Source organism: Phalacrocorax aristotelis, chromosome 4, assembly GCF_949628215.1.
Source record: "Phalacrocorax aristotelis chromosome 4, bGulAri2.1, whole genome shotgun sequence".
Taxonomy (NCBI): Eukaryota; Metazoa; Chordata; class Aves; order Suliformes; family Phalacrocoracidae; genus Phalacrocorax; species Phalacrocorax aristotelis.
In genome coordinates, this window is record NC_134279.1 from 72,948,068 (window position 1) to 72,971,992 (window position 23,925).

General features: G+C 48.8%; 2 protein-coding genes across 3 annotated transcripts in view; both read right to left on the reverse strand.

Moving 5' to 3' along the window:
* Nucleotides 1–12,360: 12,360 nt before the first annotated feature.
* Nucleotides 12,361–14,815, reverse strand: LOC142056965 (uncharacterized). The gene is made up of 2 exons (XM_075092466.1): nucleotides 14,514–14,815; nucleotides 12,361–13,908 (listed from the first exon to the last, which is right to left on the reverse strand). The coding sequence occupies exons 1-2, from the start codon at nucleotides 14,728–14,730 to the stop codon at nucleotides 13,331–13,333; spliced, it is 795 nt and encodes a 264-aa protein (XP_074948567.1). The 5' UTR covers nucleotides 14,731–14,815; the 3' UTR covers nucleotides 12,361–13,330.
* Nucleotides 14,816–22,539: 7,724 nt separating this feature from the next.
* Nucleotides 22,540–23,925, reverse strand: part of LOC142056695 (homeobox protein HMX1-like) — an 83,825-nt gene continuing 82,439 nt past the window's right edge. The window contains exon 2 of one of the 2 annotated variants that reach the window (XM_075091971.1): nucleotides 22,540–23,197. In XM_075091971.1, the coding sequence (XP_074948072.1) occupies nucleotides 22,623–23,197 (575 nt within the window). In that variant the 3' untranslated portion in view covers nucleotides 22,540–22,622. The remainder of the gene's footprint in view (nucleotides 23,198–23,925) is intronic. The other variant, XR_012660416.1, reaches the window with a different exon arrangement.

Here is a 23,925-nt window from a genome sequence, read left to right on the forward strand (position 1 = left end):
TGAATCTTATACTGTTGGCTCCGGCCCATTGACTGAGCCTGTCCAGGTCCCTCTGTAGGGCCTTCCTGCCCTCCAGCAGATCGACATTTCCACCCAGCTTGGTGTTGTCTGCAAACTTACTGAGGGGGCACTCAATCCCCTCAACCAGATTGTTGACAAAGATATTGAACAGGACTGGCCCCAACACTGAGCCCTGGGGAACACCACTCGTGACCGGCCACCAACTGGATTTAGCTCCATTCCCCACAACTCTCTGGGCTCAGCCATACAGACAGTTTTTTACCCAGAGAAGAGTACACCTGTCCAAGCCATGAGCACCAGCTTCTCTAGGAGGATATTGTGGGAGACAGTGTCAAAGGCTTTGCTAAAGTCCAGGTAGACAACATCCACAGGATTTCCCTCATCCACCAGGCAGGTCACCCTGGCGTAGAAGAAGATCAGGTTGGTCAGGCAGGACCTGCTTTTCATGAAGCTATGCTGTCTGGGCCTGATTCCCTGGTTGTCCTGCACATGCTTGGTGAGCTCACTCAAGATGAACGGCTCCATAACCTTCCCCAGTACTGAGGTAAGGCTGAGAGGCCTGTAGTTCCCTGGATCCTCCTTCCAACCCTTCTTGTAGATGGGCGTCACATCGGCAAGCCTCCAGTCATCTGTGACCTCCCCTGTTAACCAGGACCGCTGGTAAATAATGGAGAGTGGCTTGGCGAGCTCCTCTGCCAGCTTCCTCAGTACTCTTGGGTGGATCCCATCTGGCCCCATAGGCTTGTGAGTGTCCATGTGGCTCAGCAGGTCATAAACTGCTTCCTCCTGGATTATGGGAGGTTTATTCTGCTCTCCATCCCTGCCTTCCAGCTCAGGGGGCTGAATACCCTGGGGATAACTGGTCTTGCTGTTGAAGACTGAGGCAAAGAAGGCATTTAGTACCTCAGTCTTTTCCTCATCCTCAGTTGCAATGTTCCCCTCCACATCCAACAGAGGATGGAGATTCTGTTTAATTCTCTTTTTGTTGTTGATATATTTGTAAAAACATTTTTTGTTATCCCTTACAGCAGTGGCCATGCTGAGTTCTAACTGTGCTTTTGCTTGCCTAATTTTCTCCCTGCAAAACCTAACAAGGTCTCTGTACTCTTCATGTGTTACCTGCCCCTTCTTCCAAAAGTGGTAGAATCTCTTTTTTTCCCTGAGTGTCAGCAGAAGTTCCCTTTTCAGCCAGGCTTGTCATCTTCCCTGCCAGTTCGTCTTGTGGCACTTGGGGACAGACTGCTCCTGCACCTGCAAGACTTCCTTCTACAAGAAAGTCCAGTCTTCCTGGACTCCTTTGCCTTTCAGGACTTCCTCCCAAGGGACTCTCCCAACCAGTGCCCTCAACAGGCCAGGGATGAATACCCTGACTGAATTCAGGGGGCCGAATACCCTGGGGATACAAAGGTCACTGATAATTCTGCAGACTGGTAACATTCACTGAATCCTCATTTTCCAAATGCTATAACTATGCTGTTCCTGTCCCCTACTTTGGGTTCTCTTTTCATTCTTATAGAGCCAATCAAAAATGTGAATTTCTGACTTTTTTCTCAGGGCTCAATTATTTCCTTGGTTCCTTGTGTAATAACTACGTTACTGTTGATAGTAACTTTTTGTGTTATTGGTAAGTGTTATTTTGTTGTGTAGGCAAGTGGGCTCCTGATTCTGCAAGATTTTTCTCAGAATGACTCCAACAGTTTTCCATCTGGAGAGCTTGCAGAATTGAGCCCTTAGTTATGAGGAATCTGGTTTCCAATGGCAATGTGTTGTGTTCTCAGGATCTAAAAATTGAACTTAGGTGGTACTCAAACTGATATTTATAGATTCCAAAACATTTTGAAACAGTCCCGATGCCAGGAGTGTGACAAATTCTGCTCAGTTCAATTTCTGTATTCCAAGTTCTCCAGAGTCTGTATTACTTCAACCTTTTATAAAAAAATGCCAGCATGTGTTATTCCTTCAACAGGGTTACATAAGCCATGGAGAAAGGGTATGATTTCTCATTCTTTTCAGGGAATGATAAAGGAAGTATGGTGAAACATGCACACCGTTAGCGGAGTTGCAGTCACGCTTCTATTTCATGATCCAGAGAGCGGTCATGGAAGCCTGTCAAAGTGCACAAATCTGAGCTGTTCAGAGCTAATTCTTGCCAGTTGTGTCAGACTCCATTTACTACACTTGCACATGTAATATTGCACTCCTCCTCAACGTTTTTGTTGTGAACTAATCTATGGACTACTTCCAAAATATAATGAAAATCAGTATTGATTTCACCATATTGTCATTGGAAATACTTCTTGAACAGTCTGCATGCATGGACTTGTGCAACAGAATGTGACTGGGAGGGCGGGATTCTGTGGATTTTGTGGATATCCAGGTGTCTTCACAGCCCAAAGCATACCTTTGGGCTGAGTTGGCCTTTAACAAGACAAGAAGACAGCCTTAAATCCAACAATAGAACACAGATTTGAGTGATTAAATTAGTGAAAAATACTAAAAAAGATCTGAATTTTGCTCCTCTGTAATCCTTATTGGTTTTTTTTTAATCTGTTAATGAAATAGTTTTCCAGCCTCACAAATACTGTAATTATAAAAATGTTCCTACTCCAAACAAAGCTGCCAAAAAGGGGGAAAATCAAATATTTGAAAATCAGTTTCTCTAGTTTGTCAATATTTCATTTCTAATTCAGACATTTGAAAATTTATTCAGTTGATCTGTAATTTTTTTCCTCTTTTAGGAAAAAAAAAACTTTATTTCAAATCACAAAGTTAGCACTTGTCATTTTGAAAATGTTGCATCTAAGAATTCTGGTGATTTTACAGTGTTTCCAGAATGCCCAAAAGCCATGTATTTCAGCTAAATACTCCTTTTCCCATGATGCGTTCTGGATAAATTGGCATTTACAATTAAATAAATATTTTGCTGAAAAATTTCTTACCAGATCTACAGCCAGTATTCCTGTCTGAGGGGAAATAATAAAATGAAAACACGAACTTTGATATTCTAGTTATGATAGCCATTGAGATTGTCTTTCACCTGTGGGGATATCAAATTTCTGTAGGCCTGGGGACTCATCCTCACCCTGTCACAGACAACCACATAAGCCTGAACCACTTGATTAGTTATCCCTCTCCTTTAATTGTCCCCTTTTCATTTTTTTCTTCCCTCGGTCAATATTACCTACCCATTCTATAGCAAGGCAAGATATATTATTTAGGACCAAATTAGACCTTTGAGCCACTAAAGTGCCCTTGGGTTCCGGCATGGACAATTAGATCTGCTGGTCAGAAGCAGCAGTGGTGGGAGGACACCAACACCAGCTCTGAAAACCTAGTAGGTTAGGTAGTGTAGGTTATATGCTTTACATTTGACAGCCCATTTCTCCCACAGCAGTAATACAAGGGACTTGGCACAAATCTGAGTCCACACTACACCTTTCCTAGAGATTAGACCCTCGTGGTATGTATGTTCCCCTCACATGTATCTTCCACCTTCTGCCCTAAGGAATTATGCTGCTTTTCCAGTCATTCCCATCTGTTCATGCATCACAAAGTTGCATAGGCAAAATGCTCATGCATGTGTTACATGAAGATGTACTAGAGGTTATATACGTAACCATCGAACATCTTAACTGATAGAAGGTATTTCTGTTTTACTTATCTGTATTAGGTGACATTCAGGCTCTCCCTAGCTGGACTCTGTTCTCCAGCACACACATATTGAGAAAGCTGGAGTAGATTTCAAGTTACTTCATGTTTACTCAGCAAGGGATGTCTAACCACACCATCATCATCATCACTGATGTGCAACACACTTGTATTTGTCAACCTTAAGATCACAGCCAAGATGGGTCCCATTTTGCTGTGCTAAATACATAATAAATTATATTTCTTCTTTACCGTTTTCCCTTGGACATCATATTTAGGGCAGCAAGGTCACTGGCAAATGCTCTTGAGAGAGGTGTTGCTTACTTGAAAATAAGGGTAGGAGCCATAGATCTGCTTCTGTGAGCAAAATATGTGGTGTTATTGATATGCTGTGGTTAGATTGCATAGTGGCAGTGGAAGTGAGATAGATATATTGACAGACAGAAAGAGAGGTGGGTAGGTGGGTAGATGATCGGATTCATTCTATAAATAAAACTGAACAACATATTAAAACACTGACCCTGAACAAAAATAATACAGAAAACTGTTACTGTATTGTAGCATATTGCATCACTGAAATATAAAGAAAAGGAGATACAGCAAACTTTTTTAAACTTAGTACATCACCGGCTTAGGTACTACTTCACTGTACTTTGAGCGTATCTGGCCTATGCTTTTGGGAAGAAAAGAAAGAAGAACACACATTATAAAGACTTCAGGAAAGGGTGAAGAAAAGCCACATCAGTGGTAGAAGGATTGGACAGGATCCCAGTTCATAAGCCTGATGGAAGAGATTACACAACAAGTCCTGATGACACTGTAAACCTCTTCAAAGTGGAAGTTTCAGGCAATGTGAAAGTGATCAAACCAAGGAATATAGCCTAAAACTACATGTCGTGTGATCCAAGCCATTCATTGCAGGGCAGGAGGGAATCGTATCAGACACAGCAGTTAAGCATTGGGAGAGAGGTAATGGAGGTAATTGAGGCACAATCACCACAACTATTCAATAATAGATTAGATAAGTAGTAGAAATAATGTAGGGGAATATCCTGCATGATGCAGGGAGTGGAACTAAATCACCCAGGAGGAGAATAATTGCAATTATAGATCTGTTCCACCATCACTAGAAAAGGGTGGTGCCAGGTGCAAGTATTAATTTCATTAAAAACTGAACTGGAATGTACATACTCTCAAACATAGCCAAAAGCCATATGTATTCTATCTAGGAATGAGACTCAACCCCATTTCAGACCTATATATTTTTGTGTTAATTGTCATTTTTTCAAAGTTGATGCTGTCTGACACTGGAAAATTATTTGTCCTACAAAATCTGCTGAGGATAAGTCCCTGCTCCTTCATTTTGTTCATACTGGGAGAATGTTACGTTCGATTTGTGAATCTGATATTTCATTGCAGTTTTTTTGCACACTCATAAAAAAGGCCTTGGAACAATCTGAGTATATAAAACAATCCGAGAGTATGAACAGTATATTCCTCTGGGGCTTGTGGCAGAAAGCAAAAACAATAGAAAATTAGTGCACATAGCCTTTCACAAGATGCAAAAGCTCCTCATTTTCTTTACCCATTTCTGAGAGACCTATGTATGACTTGCCTCCAGTAAATTGACCCATGGATTTCTTACCATTTTTATTGAGAGGAGTACACAGAATCTCTTTCAGAAAAGACCTGATCAAAAGAGACTCTTTCCAAGCCACTTGACTTACTTTGGTATCATGCCCCCGTGGGTCTGCTAGACGTGTTCCTCAGCTTCCAAGCAGATCTGTGAGGGTTAGAGTAATCTAATCAAGGCTGACAACAGCGCTTTGCCAAAACATAGCTTTGGAGTGAAAAGCCATATGTTTAAAAATATGTGCCTTTCAGAAGTTCCCAGAGCCTCTCCCCAAATTGCTTTCACTTACAATGTTTCTTGGTGTTTGCTTACAGTAATCCCCGGGCAGACTTATGGTGGAAGGTGCTTTCAGTTCACCAAGTGCCGTCCCCTGCTATTACTGTCACCCTCCTAAGTAGCCCCTTTCATAATAAGGAGTCAATTAATTCAACAGAAAACATGAGAATCCATTGGTCCTGGCATCTGACCCAGGGCAAAAGATTATACAATAAAGGGACAACTAGGCGTATTAGGGACATTTCCCCATTGATTTAGATCAGAGTCCAATGACATGGCAAAGGGGACTGTGTCAGCCATCTGCTATTTCTGATAGCGATGCTGATAGATTCTCTGTTTCTCTTGACGCATGTAAATGACTGAGAGATTGAGTTTCTGATATTGGGAGGCTTCATTAAAGGTGGGATTTGTCTTAATAACTGAGTTGTTAGCCTTAATACTTATTTTCAAACTATTTTGCATTTCTAAATCAGAAATCTTTTCAAGAAAATAATTATTCTTTTGGGATAAAATTCATCTAGCAAAATAACACCATGGAAGCATTAAGAAACAGTTGTTGCTTGATACATTTTTTAGTTCTGTAAGCTCCTTAATATGAAGATGTAGCTTTATTTTCCAGGTACTTTTTCACAGATTTCATAAGGCGATCTGTAAGTTCAGGACAATAAGCTCACCTCTTTTTAAATTTAGCTGCTATCTTTTAATCTATTTTCTTAGATCCCAATTTTATAACTTTTACCACATGGTTATTAAAAGCTTGTTGACACAAGGATATATAAACTAGTGCCATTCTCCTTATCCATTAAAAAGTCAGGTTTAGGAGTCTGGGGAAGCAGATACATATGTGAAGTAATTATCTAATAATGGAAATTGAATACAGATATTTAGTTACAAATCCACAAATTGCAGGCTTTTTAAAAAACATATGCACAACCTACCACACAACATTTCCTACAGAGTAATTAGAATTCTTTGCATCTATAATTTCACATTAATGACTCTCTAAGCAAACACTGAAATTACACAGTAATATACCATAACGGTTCCAGATTGCTTCACTTGTGTTGTACAAAAAGACAGCGAGCATGCATCAAAGTTGTCAAAAAATCCTACATGTACGAAATGTTAGAGTGCTATAAATAAAACTTATTTAACAATTTAGCATTTTTTAGTATCCCATTATCTGTTCTAACACATACAAATATATCTCAAAATACATGAGCATCAGCTGTTGACTAGGAATCAGTGTACAGATATTATAAATCTCAGTCTGCGTGGAAGAACATGGGGATGTTCAGATCATCTTCTGTTCACCCAAAGGATTCTCTCCACCTTCAGTAACAGACAGTGAAAGATTCAGTAGGCATTGCAACCCTAAGGAAAGAATAAAAGACTTTGGTCCACGAGTCCCAGCTATTGACTTGCAATACAGATATAAAATTGTTACTTATTTACAAAAATGAGAAATAAGGAATGTTTATGTTGTCAGGAGTAACTTAATGAAGTATATACTTCTTAGTGAGTATAGTCTCTACCTGTGTATATTGATACATGTCTCCTAGAAGTCTGGAACTCAGAAAACATTATGGTTAGCTGGTAGCCAAATCCCCTTTCTGATTTGAATATTGGTGTTGCTTTAAAAAGACTTAATAATCACACAGAGGCATTATTTTTCAATAAAATATTCCATTCATTCTTTCCTGTTGTGTTGGCTGTGGGGATAGCTTTGCTTTTCTCATGGACGGTCACAAACAGAACTTTGAAATGTTCCTAGAGAAAAATCTACAGGCTGAACAGAGGTTCTTGTAGCTGCCCTGTAGATGGCTGTTGAAAGAATTGGAGAGCTAGATCTGGCAGAGTTGGGGAGGAGAGCCAGGATGAAAGCTGATCTAGATTCAATCAAATGCTGATCCTCATCAATTGCTAGGATGCCATCCCTACTTGAGAAGAGCCATGCTGTTTCAATAATTTAAATCCAAGATAGAAGAATACCATGAAGAACTTCCCCAGTTGTTCTCTCATATGGGTGCATCCTTTAGAAAGGTCATAATTCTGACCTTTGTAAATCTCAGTATGAAAGTGTTGAGAAAAATCAAAACTGTGGGAAAGTATCTGTTGCTTAATAGGGTGTCGTTTCTTCCCATATAACAATTTGTAATCAGCTGGTGAAGAAGGTTTGCACAAACCAGGGTGGCTTCTGCTCCAACCAGACCAACTCAGACATGACTGTCCCAAAGGGCACATGTGACAGAAGTAGACTGTGGAGAACTGAAATCCAGATGTGTGTCTGTAGAATGAGGTCTTTACCTAAAGCTCTGCTTTTGTCCTTAAACCACCTCGTCGATTCTGGTCTGACACAACACCCAATTGTCCTGGTAGACTCATGATTTGTATCTGATATATTGGGTTGCTGACTCCAGATATGACTCCTGACCCTCTGACCATATACCTGCTTCTAAAAGCAGCCTCTGTTGTCCACTAGGTCCTAAAAGGCTCACAGCTGGGCACAAAATTTTACTTCAAAGTCTGTTACCTGCTGCCATGCCTCGGCGCTATTTAGAGCCCCCTTCAGGCATGTCTGTGTCCTCCTCCCCTGCTTTGTACCTTCTAGCTACTGCACATTTTCTGACCTTGCAGACTTTCTCTCCTTGTATAGTCTCAATTACTTTTTGTGCAAAATAACTTAATTTTGATGATACAGCTGGGAAAGTTGTGCTGTTTCACACTGAGCATTCCTTTACATTTCTCTTTTCTTAGGATGTTTTCTGGTCTCTGATGGATTTTATACGAAGACCAGTACCAATGGAATTGATTTGTTGAGAGCAGAGAAGAGGCAGGTATGATTGTCGCCTCTGTGCACTGATTGCATTGCAATCACCATTTCCCTCACCAGAACACACTGTCTTCTCTAGAGATAAAATATTCTCCGAAATAAAAGGTGTCCTGCTTTTAGGGGTAGAGCATTTCGCAGGTGCTGCAACACAAAATGGGACACAAGATGAATATTTCTGACACTATACTGTTTGGTGGCCTTTAGCTTTAGTAATAGACAGTTTCCAGATTTTTATTTTAAGCAGTTTATGTATGATCTTTAAAATAAAGTGACAGATGAACCGATCGGCACTCATATCTCATGATGTAAGAGCATGTTCAACATCAGTATGAGGCAAATGTAGATGCATGGAGCCTCTCCAGCAAATCCGTATCTCATTTTTTTCAATACGGTTGCTATTTCACATCTTAATTATGAGGATATTACTACTTCGCATACTTTAAAAAGAAAAAGATCTTAAGGACTCACTCTGAGAAATTTAGTTCTAAGTTAGACATGTTCTAGAGGTCACACCCTTGCCTTCTAACCATGTAAGGGAAAGCAGAATCAGGCCCAGCCCAAGTTTAACCTGCAAAATGAACCCACTGCATACATTCACAAGAAGAGGCAGAGAAGAGACACCACTGGCATCTTAAGAAAAAAGTGCAGTTGGGCCTCCGCTGTACAGAAGATGCACAGAAACGTTTTGACTGTGTCTCGCTCCAAACCAATTTTTTCTCGTTCATGATGATTTTGGATGACTAATGTTGTGCCTTTTCCATGATGCTGTGATGAATTCTCATCTGCCTCAAATTTGATTAATCTTACCTAGATTCAAGTGAGTCTCCCCTGGGAAGTAAGGCTATGGCTCTTCTTTCTTTTCCTAATTCCAGTAATGTAACTCTGCAGTGACATGCAGAGCATGAAAGAATCCTGCATTTTGGGGTAATGCTGCAAGCCTTCCATTAGGCAGATGAAGCCCTGCTTCTGCTTATGAACATACAAAAGCTGCAGTAAGTTCAATCCTTTCCTTAAAAACAGGAAGACAAGCTACCATTGCAGGTTAACCAATTTTTTAAAAAAATGAAATCAGAGGCAGGGTAGAAGGAGCAGGAGAGTTTTTCTGTACTCTAGATCAACCCCTGGCAAAGCCAAAGAACTATGCTGTGTAGCTTTTCTCTCTATAGTCTGTACCATTCCTTCCCTCACCTTGTGGAGGTGAGCACCAGCCTGATTAGTAGCAGAAGTCCAAATAGCAGGGGAGATGACAAGAAGAGCTGATCTGTAAAGATGTCTGTGTACACAGTGACTAGAGAACAGCAAAGCAAAACAAAATGGTAGCAAGTGCCTGGTTCAGCCTCCTGATCAGGAGACTCCAGGAGGAAACCAGTCCTAGGGGAGTTTTGCAAAACCTTCCAACAGAGCAGGCTAGTGAGAAGGCTTACTCTCCAACAGAAATAATTGGCTCTTCTAATTCTCAGCATGCTCTTGAACAAGAAAAGCTCCCACATGCAGCAGTGTGATTGATCATCCTAATCCCAGGGAATTTTATGTCACAGGTGAGATGAAAGTCAAGTTATCTGGAGCTGCTGCACTTAGGAACAGCCATCTGGAGCTTTTACAAAGAGACGAAGGAGAGATGGAACGGCTCTTTTAAGCCCTCGTATTGCACTGTTTCATGTGCAATACATTTATGTGTGTATCCAGTGCATTTATGTATGTATCTAACTGCTTTTCACAGTTATTTTCCTGTTGAGAAAGGTTGTGTTTAATTACAATCCTTCTTTTGGAAGGTTCAGGGGCCAGGTCTTAGCCATGTCTTTCTTTTCTACTCAGTTTATAGAGTATTCTGGGGTAGCCTGTCATTACACATGAGCTATGCCTAACACAGGGGATCTCCCAGCACAGGTAGGGCCTCTAGCTAGCTTTCTAAGGAAAAAAAAGTTAACTGCAGCACTGTATATGAGCTTTTAATAGAGAATCCCTTCAATATGGAAGCACATCATGCCTTCCACCCACTTCTCACCCAGCTGCACTATCTCTTTTCATCATGTCAAACTTTAACAGCACATTTTTAAATCTCACTTCCAGCAACTAATCAGTTCTAGCACTGTTTGGTTTGGGAGGGTGTGGGGTGGGTGTTTGTTTGTTTTGTTTTGTTGTCAAGCTGTTTGTAAGCTTTTACAGAGGGTTTTTTGTTTAGTTCTTCTGTTGTTTGTTTTTTTTTTTAAAGTATCCCATCAATAGGTTAGCCGTTACTAATCTGCTGTAGGGTATCTAGTAGCAATCTCTTATTGTAGTAGGAACGATTTATAATCGCAAATGCAATTGTTTTAAGGTCTAAAAGAAATGTCAGTAATATTCAGTGTGATCAGCAGCGACTGCTCAGCTGGGAATCCTGATACATCGTGAACTTGGTTTTCTTCAGAGAAAGCCACCCTGCCACTGGCCGTGTTCCGCTGAGTAGCAACAGTTCGGTTACTATTTTTGGCCAATGATCTCGATACCAGCAATTCTATCTTGATGGGGAAGAAGTATTTCGGGATGGCTATTTACTTTCTCCAGCTACCCGGGTGTTTCAGGCATTCACCGACCGTAGCATTACCGCCTAAAGACCGTGGATTTGCGTTGGTCGGCAGCAAGTTGTGAAATCGGAGTGTGGAGTAGAACGAAGATCTCCTTCTGTTGGGGTGGGTTTTGTAAAATAACTCGCTCCGGGTTTTAGGTCCGTATTTTCTTCCAGTTGCCTCTGTAACTCCAGAAACAATTCGGAGATCCAATTGATAAAACAGAGAGAAGAATAAGACTGAAAATTGTTTGATAAATGCAGTGCAAAGTAGATTAATTGCCGAATAGTGACTTCTCAGTTAATTATTTTTCACCGCGGAGACATCTGAGGCTGCAGTTATGTGGAAGGGTAGTTTCTTTAAGTGAATTTTAGTTCCACTTTAGAGAACTAAAGCAAGGGACCTTAGTGTGTAGCTGCTGCATCTGATCAAACTTCCATTGCTAGGGATTTGGGAAAAAAACGGATTTGCCTCTACCAGTATTGATTAATCTCGTGTCAGTAATCAAGTAAGGATGCATCAACACTGGAAATATTAGAATTAACAACTAAAGGGACGTTCCGATACAGATCATCAGTTATGAAAAACTAGGCACAGGCGAACCATGTCACATCAGCCTCGGAAATACGGACACCATCGCTTATTTGTGTCTCCAAATGTTTTTAGACATGGAGTAAGTAGCGGGCTCAGAAAAGTTTAATTTCTTTAACTGTTATAAAGCCACATCACAAAAGAGGGGTCGGTCGTGTGGGCCAAACCGTGAATTCGTCGCCCGCACCTTCCGGGAGCTGCAGTTCGGGGGATCCCGAGCTGCGAAGCGCGCCCGGCAAGTCCCCTTCAGCTCGCCGACTTCATTGTGATGTCCTTGCAATAGCCTCGATAATATTTTTTTCCTCCAGAGCAAAGGCATCCTGTGAAACTCCTCCTCTACTTGACGCTAATTCGAGACCGATTAAAAAGCGAGAGGAGAGGTCAAACAACGCTTCCAGACCACCGCAGCCGTGAGAAAGCTTCACACAGCCGCCGAAGCCGCTTTCCGGAGCTCGGCTGGCGCAAGGGGCTGCCTTGGCACCGGCTCCCCGGCTGCGTTACAGCCGCCGACAGTCCCTGCAGCAGCACTTCCCCGGCTGGGAAATAAATCACAACAGCGCCTTCGAGCCGCCGGGCCCCGCTTGCGCTGGGGTCTCGCCGCCGGGCTGGCCCACGCATCGCCACGGAGGCTCGCTGCACACCTGTTATAACTGTCCACGGAAAGGCAAATGGAAGAGTGGGGAAAGGGGACAAAGAACGTTCTTATCTAGCCGAAACACCTATCGCTTTTTTTTCCCACTGGCAAAATAGACAAGTTGCCCGTTTTCGCATGCACAGGTGAATTTCGTAATGCCACGATTGTGTTTCGAACCTTTATTTTGAAAATCAAAACCATCGATGCACTCTAGGCAATATCTTTCGTTTGACACTGCCTAGCAGTAACTGTACGGCAAAGGCATTCATTCCAGCTTTCTGAAAAGGTTTATTTCCAACCTTCGAATATAAAGCGTGTGAACTTGGAAACCAAAACACGACAAATGCGTTTGGAAATCTATGAAAAAAAAAAAAAAACCAAAACAAACACCACTTCTTTACTCTAGGGTAGGAGATAAAATTGTCCCACTAGATTTCTGGGGGCGGGATTAGCACAAGAAGTGTGAGGGAGACGGCTTGTCCTGTTCAGCAAAAACACCAGACGAGCCACAGTTTGAGAACCAGTTAGCACAAGAAGTGTGAGCGAGCGCTTAGGGTTTTTCGTGAGGGGAAGAAAAAATCCTCAGAAAAGCCAGTTTAAGAACGAGATCTGAGGAAAGGTCAGAAAATGTCACAGATGGGGAGAAGTTAATCTGGGGGATACTAGAGGTGGAGAGTTTGAGATAGCAGAGCACATCGCGGCCTTCGCTTTTAGCAAGTTGTGTTACAAGTGACTCGGTTCACGGTACAGCGACGGCCACGGCGCTGGGACAGACGAGGGGACACATTCCCAGTGGGCTGAGGCAGAGCATCGGCTCCCCTGAAATACGGGCACGGGATAATTTGGGAGGGAGGGAGGCAGAACACATCCCGGTTTCTTTGGTGGCTCCGTGTTGTCTCCTCCGTCCTGACCAGAGAAAAACCGCTGCAAGAGCGAGGGCGGGCTGGCAGCGCCCTTTGAAGCTTTAACATCGTGTCGGCGGCCCACGGACACGGGTGAGGGGAGCCCTTGCGGCCCCTCCGTGGGCCGGGGGACGGCTGCCGCCGGTGGTGGCGAAGGCGGACACCCCACCGACACGACACGGTGGGGGCATAAATAACATCGGGGCGGCCCCCGGCAGGAGGAAGGTCGGGGGCCGGGGGGAGAGGCTATACGTCCCCGTCCACCAGGCTGAAGTGTTTGCCCGGCCCGGGGAGGCAGAGGTAGGGGATGGCGCTGCCCGGGGGGAGCAGGGGGAAGGGCAGCGGCAGCAGGCAGCGGCTAAGCACGGTGCTGTCCTTGTAAAGGGCCGGGAAGGAGAGAGCCGCGGGGATCGGCGGCTCCCCGGGGGCCTCCGCCGGCCCCGGGCCCTCGGGCTCGGCCGACATCTGTCTCTTGAGCTTGTTGCGGCGGTTCTGGAACCAGATCTTCACCTGGGTCTCGGTGAGGTGCAGCGCGGCGGCCAGCCCGGCCCGCTCCGAGCTGCTCAGGTAGCGCTTCACGTCGAAGGTGGACTCCAGCTGGAAGACCTGGCTCTTGGAGAAGATGGTCCGCGTCTTCTTCCTGCTCCCCGCCGCCAGCGACCTGCCGCTCTCCCCGCCGCAGGCCCCAGCCTCCCGCGGCGGCTGCCGGGGACCGCGCAGCCCCTCCGAGGGGAGCGGGAAGCCCACGCGGCTGCCGCCGCCCTCGGCCTCCCGGCGGGGGCCGCGGCTCGTCCCGTCCGCCCGCAGCCGGCGGGGCTCGCTGCCTGCAACGGCAAAGCACAGCATCAGCCCCCCGCCGCCGCCTGCGCCCCCGCCCCCGTCCCGCATGCACGCACGGCCCGGCTGAGCGCTGGGGAGCGGGGCCGAGGCCGGGGGTGGGGGTACGATGAGGAGGGGGCTGCCGAGAGCTGGCCACGGCCCCCCCACACCCTCCAGAGGAGACAAGAGTGAGGAGCTTCCAGTAAGGGTCTAAGGAAATCTCTCTGCCGGCTGCACGATAGAGCAGTCGGGGGCTCCTGGACACGGGACGAACTACCATGGAGGTCGGGAGGTGGGTAAAACACCCTGGAAAAGCCCCTGGAAGCAGGTGGGTGCGGGTGCGGGTGCGGGTGCCGGCGGCATCTCCTCGCTTCCGTCCGCGGAGCCTCGGTACCTCCTCCGGCTGCGTAGGCGCCGCGGCTGCGTGGGCGTGTATGTGTGTGTGTCTGCGTGGGCGCGGGCCCGGCCCGGCGGTGCTGGAGAGGCCCGGGGCAGAGCCCCGACGGGTGTCGGGCTGCGGGCCGAGCCGGGGCCACGGCCACGGCCCGGGTGGGGACCGGGCTGCGACCCGACGTGCGAGACAGCCCGAGGCGGGCTGTCGGCTCTGTACCCGAGTTGCTGGAGCCTTTACTGGGGTCTTGCTCCGAAGGCCCCTCTTCCTCCTCCTCCTCCTCCGCCTCCTCCTCCTCCGGCAGCGCGCCGCGGGCTCTGCCCTGCTCCCGGGCCGGCCGGCGGGGGCCGGGCTGCAGGATGCTGTCGATGCTGAAGGCCGGCGGCGCGGCCGGGACCGGCGGTGGGGCTCGGCGGCCGCCCCCGAGCTGCACCATGGCGCCGAGCCGAGCCGCGCCGAGCGGAACCGAGCCGCGCCGAGCCGAGCCGTGCTGCGCCGCAGGACTGGCTGGGGCGGGAGGGCGGCCGGGGCGGGCGGAAGGAGGGGTCGGGGGGGGGGGGAGGAGGAGGAGGGGTCGGGGCGGCGGAGGGAGGGGATGGAGCTAGAGGGAGCCAAAGGACTGAGGACGGGGGGAGGCGAGCGGAGGAGGGAGGGAGAGGAGGAAAGAAAGGGAGCGGAGAAGGAAAAGGAGCAGGAGCTGGAGGGAAGCGGGGAGGAAGAGATGGGGGGAGAGGGCCGCACCTTCCCTCGCTGCTGGGGGGGAGGCAGAGCCAGGCCCAAGAGAGCCCACGGGAAAGGCGCAGAGGAGGCGGGATGGCAGGACGGAGATCTCTGGAGTGGAGGGGGTTGGAGACAGAGGATTGGAAGCGAGAGCAGGGGAGCGGGGTGGAGAGCGGCAAGGAAAGGCGATGATGGCAGTGAGAGGGGCAGGAGGGAAAGGGGAAGCTGGGAGCCGGCGAAACCCTTCGTGTGTTTGTACAGCGCCTGGCACGACCCCAGGCAGTCCGCTGAGGTCGTTTACTGCAGATTATCGACGCCGTTGTAAGGGGATGGGGGACCCTGGGAAAGACCAGTTCATACAGCCCGAGCCCCTTCCCCGTGGTCCTTCCACCTGCGGACCCTCAGGCCGAGTGTGCCGAGTTTCCCTGAGGAGAAAGGGAGCCCCTTTCCTCCCGAGGAGCCCCGTGGTGTCAGGCCACCCCAAAATCCCTTCCCCGTTGGTCTGCAGGGGTCTTCTGTAGTTTTCAAGAGCTAAAAGTTGTATGAGATCCTGCACTTGGTACGGGAATGGTGGGGAAGCGCCGGCTGGTGTGCATGCGTGGGCGTGAGAGCACGTCCGAGGCGTGTGCCTTTTGGAGACGGAGAAGCCCTTGCCTGTGCTGTGGGAGATGCTGGGGGACTTGGGGAAGGATCGGTGTGTTTCTCTATGATCTGGAGAACTTTTGCTCCCCGCCACCTACCAGCACTGCAATGTTTTAAAGCCCGTTTGCACTTCTCAAAGCCAGCGACGTTAGAGCCGCCATCGGTTGTGGATGGCAGGGAGCCCTCTCCTTCCCCGCGCTCGGGTAAAGCCAGGGAAATGTCTCCAACCGGCTTTTAAGAGGCCTTTTAGCCCCAGTCTTGAGGTTTCCACCACCAAAACTGCTGAGAGCAAGCGAGAAGCCCTTGAAAAAGAGTTGACAATAGAAGGACAGACAGGCTTTTAGATATTGTGATGCAGAGATTCTGTGAGCTAAAATCGGGGCATCATAAGGCTTTGGATCGCGTTAATCTTTAACGCACTGGTACTTGAGAGAGCGGGTTCCAGCTCTTTTTCCTGAGAATTTGTTTCACTTTAGAAATGCACTCAGATTTTAATGCAGCCGCCTGCTGGAGAGCTGTACATTTTCCAGTAGGCCAAAAAAAAAAAAAATATCTCCGTCTTCCATCAACACGATTATTGGCCAAATGCCCAATTCGTTACATTTATCTTGCTATCTCCTGATAAGCCGGTGGTCCTGGTGGAGCGAAATGTCCCATTAAGAGAGAGCGACAGGGCGAGAGAAGGAAGAGGGAGCAGGGGTACAAAATGCGAAGAAGCGGCTGAAAATATAAATTAAGAAATGCCGTGTGAGCTGCTAAAACTTGGAACACGGGGGCCCTAGATGCCAGGTCGGGTCGGTCTTTGCCCCTGCGCCCCTGTCTCGGCCTCCCTTCCCGCTGCCTGTGAGTAAGGCACGTCCCAAGTGCTCACATCTGTTCTTGCTGCAAATCATTTCCCCTTTCAGTCCTGCAAAAAAAAAAAAATCTTAAAAAGCAAATGCATTGACTCAGTGTGCTTTCCTAGAAGACGTTTTCTTGGAAGAAAAAGGAAAACTTGAAGAAGGCAGAAAATAAGAAGGAAATTGCAGAAGGAGACATAAGTTTTATCTCCTATTTTTTTCCACCGCGGTCCCCTCCGCCCCGCGAGCGGTCCAAGCCCAGCCCTGGGAGATGCGGCCCCGTGACACCCCGCCGGGAAAGGTCTGTTCTCCTTTCCCAGCCACATTTAGCAGCTTTACAAAACGGACTTCTCCCCCGCCCCCGCCCGCCAAACTGTGCAGTGAGGGAGCACACGGCAGTGCCGGATCTCCCCGGCCGCTGGGGCAGGTTGGAAGCAACTCATGGCACCAAGAGGCCTCCGGGGTCCCCTTGCAGCGAGTCCTACAAGCCAGACCCGCACCGTGCTCCTCATGCCCTCTGATAGGCCCCCCCTTATCTTTCGGGGGAGTAAAGACTTGGCTCCGCATGTCAACAGGTAGATCCGTGCCCTGCAAAACCCAGACACCCGCCTGCGAAGTGCACCCGGCGGAGGGAGCGCTCCAGGCCTCCAGCAAACCCCTCCGAGGCCCGGCTCCCCGCATTTGGCCCCGAGCTGCGGAGGGGAGCGGTGTCCGATGGGGTGAGAGCCCTTGCCAGAAGTCAGAGGCTTTCCCGAGTGCCTGGCTCCCGGGGCGTGGGGGGCGCAGCCCGGGCTGGGAGCGGCTGCGGGGCGGGGGCGGCTTCGGCCGGAGTCTCCGCTTTCTGCGGGGATCAGCTCCCCGCGCTGAGCCCGAAGGGGGTCTCGCTGCCCAAGGGGGGTCCAGCGCGGCTCGTCTCCCGCAGCACCGCCCCGCCCCGCCGCAATCCACCCGCCAGGCTCCTCCAGGCCGTCGGACAAGCTGCTTAATGACTCCATTTAAAAGCAACAACTTTCCTTACAATAGGTAGAGCTTTTCCAACACTTGTACTTTTTAATCCCGCGCTTCATTTGTATTTTATCTGGGAGGAATCTTGTCGTCCGGGACGTGTCACGACATGGAGGCCGGTACCGGTCGGCGGCCGCGCAGGAAGAGCGAACCTTTTTCTTTGAATAATATATTCCTGTACTAGAAACTAACATCATGCTGAATGGAAAGCCTTTGCCTGTGAAAGCTTTTTACCGAAAATCACTCGGCACACATATCTTTATTTCCATTTTAGCTCAAAGCAGAAAAAGTCTCCTACTCTAAATCTAAATCCGATGGGAATTAAATCTGATTAGATTCTAGAGAAACGCCAGAGAGTCCGGCATTGCTTGGCTTACGGAATCGGGCTTGTTTTACCCGCCGATGTGCTCGAGGGTAAAACCAGGCCCTCTCTGGGTTTCCCGTCGGTCGCAAGACCCGCGCTCCCCCGGCACCTGGCAGCGGGTTCGGGCCGGCCCGCGGCGCTCCCGGCACACGGCCCGGGCGAGAGGGTCCGAGCCCCGCCCGGAAAGGCCATCAACAGAGCCGGGCGGCCACCTTAGCGCCGCAGGTCCCTCAAGTAAGCCCGGTTTTGCGGCTCGGCAGTAGCTGGGTGTGGGTTGCCGGGGCCGTTGCTGTCTCCCCCCGTCCCCGGCGGGGTTTGGGCAGGGCCTCGGGGCACCGGAGACACCCCTCGCCTGTGCCGGGCATCTCGGGCAGGGCGGGAGGGAAGACAACACGGCTTCCCTAGCTGGAAAACAACTCTCCCCGGAGTCCTACAGGAAAGCAGCTACAAGTGTCACACCTAAAGAGGCTTTCCGGGGACCTGGGCGCACCAAGGCGACTCCTTCACCCCAGAGGTACGGGACACAGGCGGATCGGGCCCTGATGTGACCCCGGGACAAAGCATCCCATTTCTAAGCCTTCTGTTTCCCTCTGAGGTCAGTTCAAAGTCCTCAGCTAAATCGGCTTCCTGCAACCTCTGCACTTGATAAGAGAGGCGTGCCGTAAAATCCTAGAGGGGATTTTGGAATACAGTGAGTAACTCTTGGCTGTTCAGTAGACTGGAATTAAGGAGAGGAGAGGAGAGGAAAAAAAAAAGAAAAGAAAAGAAAAGAAAAGAAAAGAAAAGAAAAGAAAAGAAAAGAAAAGAAAAGAAAAGAAAAGAAAAGAAAAGTTTTAAATTTTAAGCGCACATCTAAATTTTCATTAATATATTTTCTAATAGACATTCTTGTATCTCACTACATAGAAATTAAAGCATGGGATCCGTAAGAAGAGTAGGGAAACTCAGGGTAGTTAAACGAAGCGTTAAGAAATCCGCCATAAAGCTATATTCACTGGGAATGGGACGGGAAATGTAATCAAACTGCCTGGCTCTGATTTGAGGCTGAGAGCACTAAGTCCTGCGGCTCCGCTGGAGGCCAGAGCGAGTCTCCGCGGATCGATGGTGCGCGCGGGGCCCGCACCCCGCCCGGCGGGCACGGTCGCGGGGGCACAGGCAGACGGTTCCAAGATAATGCAGTATAAAGGGGGGCGGGAATCGATCCAAACATATAGTTCAACAGTGGAGCCAGCGCGCACCTATGAGATTTATCAAGTATTGATTGGCATGAATATTTTAGACCCATGCCTACCAGAAAAGTTATGGGCCATCTTAAGCCGGTGAGCAATGCACCATTTGCAAAGTAGCCATTTAACAAGGTGCTTTTCAGCATATCGATCATTTTCATTTAAAGTGTAATTAATAATAACATCTCACGGAAGCTACACCTGGAATTTATTTCAGAAGGTCAGTTCAGATAGTATTTTGATTTTCGTTTGATTTGCTTTAAAAAAAAATCTTTTCACTGATTATATTTATTAGCGTCCAATAAACACAAGTTATCTTCGAGAGCAGTCTGGCAAGGTTTTCCTTTGCCTCGCCTCTGGAGTGCCATCTAGCTAAGCTGTTGTAGCAACATTCATTAAATAAATGTCAACAGACAAGGATTTATGCTGCATAATAATATTACAGCTGTAGTATAACTGGATTTATTTTAAAGCTATTCTGAGGTTGCCTTGATCTATAAAGCAGCAAAGTATGCCTCTATACGTTGCAAACGGCCTTTGAGAAACTACTTTGAGCGTTATAGTCCGCCAATATTCTCCTCACAGCGTTCTGTTTATAGAAGCAGCACAAAGTGTGACTCTTACCTCTTTGATTTGTTTAATAAAAAATACACACAGGGAAGAAAACTGCGAGGAATCTGCTGTCCTGATTTCAGGGATGGGTTTGGGGGGTTTTTTGCCTGCTTTGAAACGGTCAGTATACATTCACCAGTGACTACGTCTTCTGCCAGCTGTTTCTCTACATCCGGCAGAAATTTCTTGCCATCAGGTACGATGAAAAGCGTTATTAAGAAAGCTACGAGGTAAAGAAACCTGAGGTGTGTATGTTCCTCCTTTCAGCACATACTTTTAATAAGCCACTGTAAAGCACTTTCTGCACGTACAGAATAAGGCATACGTAAGCACTTTTTCTTAGATGAATTCACGTCTTGCACCTTTTTAATATTTTACTATGGTCATAAGTTACAAATACAGTGTATGAAAAAAAATCTGTTTATTGATATAGTCAGCACGTCTTTAAAAAACAAACAAACTAATGTCAAAACACATTTTAAAAATCCGATTTATCATTTAGCCCTGCCAGTTCCTTAACTTCAAGAAAAGAATATTTAGTAGAATCAAAAGTATAATAATCTCATACGTTACTCCAAAGAAAAGGCATGTGGAGAGTGGCAGGCGTGTTAAGTTTCGCGTTGGATTACAATCTACTCTGATATGACCGTAGCGAGTCAGGATTTTACTCCAGTAAGGAACACTGGGAGATCTGGGGAGCTGGATATGACGGGAGAAACGGTCTGGTAGCTTCCAGGTTCTGAAGGGTCTCAAATCAAGTGTTTGCGCCCCGAGGAAGAGCCCTCGCCCCGGGTCACCTCCTCCACGCTCGAAGAGGCCCAAGTCCACCCCGCCGCTCCCCGCGCGGCCGGCGGGGCCCGGTCGGGGCACCGGCACCCCCAAACCTGCCGCTGCCCAGTCCTTCTTACACTGCTCGGGCTTCAGAAGTGTTCGCCCCAAATTCGGGTGTTTGATGGATATGCAAAAAAAAAAAACCAAAACAGCTGGCGAAGATCTCCCGGCGTGAGACGAGGGATTTCAGAGCAGTTTGGGGGAAAAAAAAAAAAAACAACGACCAAACAACAAAACCAAACCAGCTCCCAGAAATGGGGCTCAAGTCGAAACGAGCATCCCGGCAAGCGAGCGCTTTCCTCAGGAACCCGGAATATATATTTCTATTTATTTATTTATTTATGTCTCGAGTGATTTTGAGGGTTTCAGCGCCCTGACTTCAACTCTGCAGGCTGATGCCCAGAGCTGTGTTTCAGGCCAAAGCGAAGAAAAAATATAATAAAACCACCAAAACAAAAACCTCCAAACACAAAAAGTGGTGGAGAGGTTGTAATCCGCCCCTGACCCTTCTTCTCGGGTTTCGTATCAAAGCTGAAGCTCCGCCGCACCCTGCCGATCGATTTCATAACAAGAAATCATGAGATTGCTCCAAATGTAATGCAAAGCGTAGGAAATAGTAAAAAACAGCTCGTTCTTCCTTCACTGGGGACTGGTCAGCATGCACACAGCCCAGCAGATCAGGGACTCGGCTTTCCCTGCGGGGACACCGAGTGCTCCGGGCTGGTCGGTTCAATTCCATCTGATTATGCCCCAAAATGTATGATCAAAGCTTGACCTTCCACCAAGGCTGAGTTTTATAAGGTCACTCCCCCCTTAATATTCGGAAAAATAAATTCCAACCCTTGGAAACAATGACGGACCCCGATATTCATATTAGCATTGGGCAGAGAGGGGGAAACAAAACAGTTATTAAAGGAAAAAAATAGCTTGACATGCATAATATTTCATATACTATCACATTACAGGTTAGCTTGCAGAACTAGCCATACAACTCCCCAGTCTGTCGCCATCTGATTATTTTCCTTTCCTTCCTTTTTAATTGCCAGTGCGAACTATTAATCGATTACACGAACCGATCCCGTAAGAGACGGACAAGCCGAGGTGCGTTTTCCTCAGCCTCCTCAGGAGACCGAAGTAAGCGGCAAACCCACTGGTAAAACACAGTATGTCGAATTATATATATACATATATATGTGTGTATATATATATATGTATTTAACCGTGTATTTAGCCCATAGTTTCTCAGGGACATAAAACGAAAACAAAGAAACCAAATCCTCACAGCTCGGACTTCAGCGGGGCGAATTCATCCCAACAATTTGCCTTCAACTTGTTTCAAACAAAAAAGCCAGCACCGAGAAGGACCAGGGGGCACCAGCACACGCTTGGGGATCGATCGTATGGAAATGAGAGTAACAAGGGGCGGGGGGGGGATCTGTACGAATTAAGTGGCTAAAACAAAGGGCCCTGGAGAAGCTGCTGGAGGCGGGATCCGCAGGGCCCCCGGCTCTGCACGGGAAGCAGCCGGGGCAGCGGGGAAAATACAAGCTTTCCCCGGCGGGAGCGCAGACCCGGGGCGGCGGGGACCCGGGGAAGGTCCCCTGGCCACGGCGGGGACCCCGAGACTTCGCCGGCCGAGGGGGGGGGAGGGGGCGGGGGGAGCCCCGGCCTTTCCGTACATTCGTCTCACGCTCGGCAGCAATGCGGGGAATGGGGGGCTGCTGACCCCGGGAAACGCCGGTCTGTGTCACCCGGGGGCCGAGGCGGCGGTGAGGGCTTTGCCGCTGCTACGGGGCTGCATTTTCTTTGGATGCGCGGCGGGGGGAGCCCCGCCGAGCCGCTGCCGGCTCACGGCTGGGGGTCCTCGTAGTCCTTTCGGTTCCCTCCGGCTGCTGCGCGTCGCTCCGAGTTAACCCCAAAAGTGAGTTTATTGCACGTTTTAAAAAAAAAAAAAAAAAAAAAAAGAAGGTCGAAATGCAGAAAATAGAGAAACGTGTAAGGTGGAAATAAAAAGTCCGGGGAGGAAGGGGGGTGGAGCTGGAAGCCGGGGGAGGGGGCGAGGGGCCGCGGTCTCGGCCCAGGTGGGCGCTCAGACGAGTCCTGTCATCTGCGACCGTAGGAAGGGGAGGGACGCGGCGGGGAAGGTGCCCAGGGGGTAGCTGACGCCGCTGGAGAAGCCCACCAAGGGGGGCGACATGTGGGGCAGGGTGAAGCCCAAGGCGCTCGCCGGCGAGTTCTCGTGGTACAAAATGGGGACCCGCACTATCCTTTGGGCGGCGTGGGAGAGGTTGGCCGCCTCCAGGTCGGCGGCCAGCTGCCGCTTCCACTTGTTGCGGCGGTTCTGGAACCAGATCTTCACCTGGGTCTCGGTGAGGTGCAGCGAGGCGGCCAGCCCGGCCCGCTCCGAGCTGCTCAGGTAGCGCTTCACGTCGAAGGTGGACTCCAGCTGGAAGACCTGGCTGCGGCTGAACACCGTGCGCGTCTTCTTCTTGCGGCCGGCGGCGCGTTGCTCCGGCTCTCCCGGTTCCTCGCCGCGCTCCTCCTCCTCCTCTCGGCCTCCCGGCGGGGGCCGCCCGCCCGCCGGGCCCCGCGCCGCCGCCCGCCCGCCGCCGCCCGCCCGCTCCGCCGGTTCCTCGGGCAGCTCGGGAGAGTCCCGGTCGCTGGCTGCGGAGAGAGGCAGAGGGCCGGGACGTGGGAGCGGCGGGGACGAGAGCATCGCCCAGCCGCCCGCGGCCCCGCGGGGAGCGCCTGCCCCTCGCCCCGCTCCCCGGGAGAGGCAGCAACGCGGCCGCGCGGAGAGCAAGGCCGGGGCGCCCGAGGGGCAGGAGCCGGGCAAGGGCGGCTGCCGCCGCTCTGCCTCCGCCGACGGGCTCCCAGGAGCCGGCGAGGACCTGCGCCCCCGCGCACGCGTGCTTACACAGGCACGCCGAAATCGCGTTTCGTGTGCGTATACGTATACTCGGCTCATACATGTGCGTGCGTGTATACACACGCAAGTGCACGCACGTACCGAAACGCACACATAGATGTGCATATAACATACATATATACGTTTAGATACGTGCTTAGTACACGTATCTGCGTACGCACATGTATGTATAGAAATATACCCCTACTTTTTCATATATGCATGTACACATACAGACACACGTGTACTCGTATTTACACACACAAGTGTACGCTCATATGTACACATATATACTCACAAGTACGTATGCAAGTACACTGGTGTGCGTAAGGGGGTGAGAACAGCAGTGCGTGTGTGTATATAAAGGGAGGTAATAAAGAAATAGTTTCGCTTCACGAGAACTAGATAAACCAAACGGATCGGGTCACCTACTCTAGTGTCAGGGCATTGCCTCCCAGCACGTTTCCGCGGAGTTTCCAACATT